Here is a 2,442-nt window from a genome sequence, read left to right as displayed (position 1 = left end):
AATCCAGAGAGTGCTTTTGGGTGGCTGGATGCTGTTCCAGCATCTAGGCACCCAAAGGCACTCTCTGGATTTTTTTTTTGGTGCATTGCACCACAAAAAAAGAGCGATTTAGATTTCAAGACACGAGACTCACTCTCTATGAATACACGATTCAATATTACTATCTAAAACTTAATACACGACTCAAGACTCACGATTCAATACATTGTCAATACATGATACATTTGTGTACAAGGGAGTCCATATGTCAAAATAGCCCATGGCTTTAATTAGGAACAAATATATACAAAGTCAAATAGGGAGCTAGGTGCAAAAAATCCCATGGCTTCAGTTACAAATTTTTTTTGTACAACCACATCCTACAGTATTCTGAAAGCTAATCAGAGGATTATGAGGACCTTGTGCTCTCTCCATGATCAGAGGAGCTCGCATCGGTATATTCCGATGAGTGGTGCTCGCCTCCACCAGGAGCAGTGGCACGAACATCAGCAGTGGCGGCTAGATCATCAGGGGCAGGAGCATCAGCAGCTTGTGCCTGTTCAAGAAATATACCGTATGTAAGTATACATATATATGCAATTAAATAAACCGAAATCATTCATTTAGAGTTTTCAAGTACCTGTCGACCGTATGGTCTCATGGCCGCGTCAAACTGCGCATCCGTAATACGTCCCTCGTTTCTGAAGATGGCCCACGTGTCACGTCTGCTATTGCGGCGAGCATACCCAGTCTCGTGGGCTGTGGGCCTCCTCCCCATAACCCGTCGCTGTAACATAATCAAGATAGTTTGTAAGATCAAAACAATCATAGAATCAATGAATTTGGCAAACAATCAAATAAATAGGCAAGTTACTTACGAACTCTGCCTCCCACGACTCGACGCCGCCAGATCCGAAATGCGACGATCCAATGGTCTCCATCTGGATCCGTCGTGCCTCCACATGCTGCCTGCTCTTCACGCCTCCCTCTGCGCGCTTCTTTGCCTCCTTCCACTCGCGTTTGTGGGCAGTGGCAGGTTTCTCACAAGGATAGCCACCCGCAGCTACATTCACCCCATCATCGTACGCGAGTTTCTTAAGGTGGGATCTTTTATTACTTAAGATCTCCCTTATTCGCGTCCTTCCCCATACATCCGAGAATGTCGCTCGTGGGGGATTGGGGTACCGACTATGTACACTATCTAGGACCTCCCTAACTAACCGGCTCTCTTGATCTTTAAATTTTACAAAACAGTTTCTATACATGTTTGAAACTACCCCCCGCATATACTCCATCACCTCTTTCCCTCTCGCATCCATGACTACCCCGCCCCTATCCGTAACATCGTAGAAAATCTCTCCCTCCACCTCTCTCGCCTCCTCCGACTCCTCACTGTCTCCTCGTACATGCCTCCCTCCATGCCCTCTCTCACCGCGTGCCCTACTACCCCCCCCACCAAAGCACCCGCCGCATAATCCTCCACTCCCGCTCTCCCTACTGCGGCGTCGGCTCTCATCTGTACTGCGGGAGTAGCCATGACTAGGGGTGGCTGCACGTGACTGTGACTGTGAGGGAGCACGTGATGGTGGTCGTGAGCCCTCACGTGACGGTACAGAGGAGGGTGTGCGTGAGTGTGTCCGTGCAGGGGTGTGTCTCCTCGGTGAGCGTGTATGCGCAGGGGTACGTCTCGCCGGACTCGCAGGCTTGTGTACTTGGGGGCACGGTGTGACCTGGGAGTCTAGGAGGAGGATGGGCATACATATACTCTGTCAGCTCCACTGGATTAGGATGGCGCCCAAAATGGTTTATCATCTCCATCATCCAAGTGGCGTATGCCAACGGATCGGAGGAAGAGCCTGGATCCATGAAGAATCTGCGAAGCGTCAAAATTCCGCCTCAATGAACCAAGCAAAACATGCATATAAAAAATAAACATATCTCCTACAATATATCTCCTCAATATAGCTCCTACAATATATAACCTACAACATATATCTACCATTCTAGAAAATAAACATATCTCTTACAATTCTATCCTCTGTCGCTTTCAAGTACACATAGCACGGGTGGAAAGAAAGAAAGCGACAGATTTGCCAAAACAAACAAACGACAACCAACCTCTTTGAAAAGTCTTTGAAAAGTGAGTTCATTGATTCTTGCTTCTCTCTCCCTTTCTATGTTGTCTGCACCCTTTGCTTCTTTTGGGTAGTCCAAGAGGGAGAAGGCTGGTTGGAAGAGGCAGGTTCGGTTTTAAAAGAAGGGCTTTTGAAAGAAAGAAAGCGGGCGCAGAAAGAAGAAGTGTTTTGAAAGAGGGCGCGCTTTTAAAAGAAAGAAAGCGACGCGCGCGGCAGGTAAACGCGAAAAGCACGCGTGTAAAAGCGTGTGTAAAAGCGCAGCAGAACACATTGTAGACGCGCCTGTACACGCGACACAGAGACTTTTTATACTTTTTTTAAAAACTGA

At 47.5% G+C, this 2,442-nt stretch overlaps 1 protein-coding gene across 1 annotated transcript; it reads right to left on the bottom strand.

Annotated features, from left to right (window-relative positions):
* Positions 1-388: 388 nt before the first annotated feature.
* LOC148016905 (uncharacterized) lies at positions 389-1,298 on the bottom strand. Its single transcript, XM_087662849.1, has 3 exons — positions 858-1,298; positions 620-766; positions 389-535 (listed from the first exon to the last, which is right to left on the bottom strand). The coding sequence occupies exons 1-3, from the start codon at positions 1,296-1,298 to the stop codon at positions 389-391; spliced, it is 735 nt and encodes a 244-aa protein (XP_087518975.1).
* Positions 1,299-2,442: the final 1,144 nt, after the last annotated feature.

The sequence above is a fragment of the Lygodium microphyllum genome, chromosome 22, assembly GCF_053477565.2.
Source record: "Lygodium microphyllum isolate KBCC chromosome 22, Lygodium_microphyllum_v1.1.10, whole genome shotgun sequence".
Taxonomy (NCBI): Eukaryota; Viridiplantae; Streptophyta; class Polypodiopsida; order Schizaeales; family Lygodiaceae; genus Lygodium; species Lygodium microphyllum.
This window is presented reverse-complemented; position numbering and strand designations above follow the sequence as displayed.

Excerpts from the sequence above, each read along its gene's own strand:
- LOC148016905 (XM_087662849.1), bottom strand. The coding sequence starts at position 1,298 with ATGGATGCGAGAGGGAAAGAGGTGATGGAGTATATGCGGGGGGTAGTT. Across the intron at positions 767-857 it reads AGTCGTGGGAGGCAGAGTTC|CGACGGGTTATGGGGAGGAG; the intron begins GTAAGTAACTTG and ends ATTATGTTACAG. Across the intron at positions 536-619 it reads TGAGACCATACGGTCGACAG|GCACAAGCTGCTGATGCTCC; the intron begins GTACTTGAAAAC and ends TTTCTTGAACAG.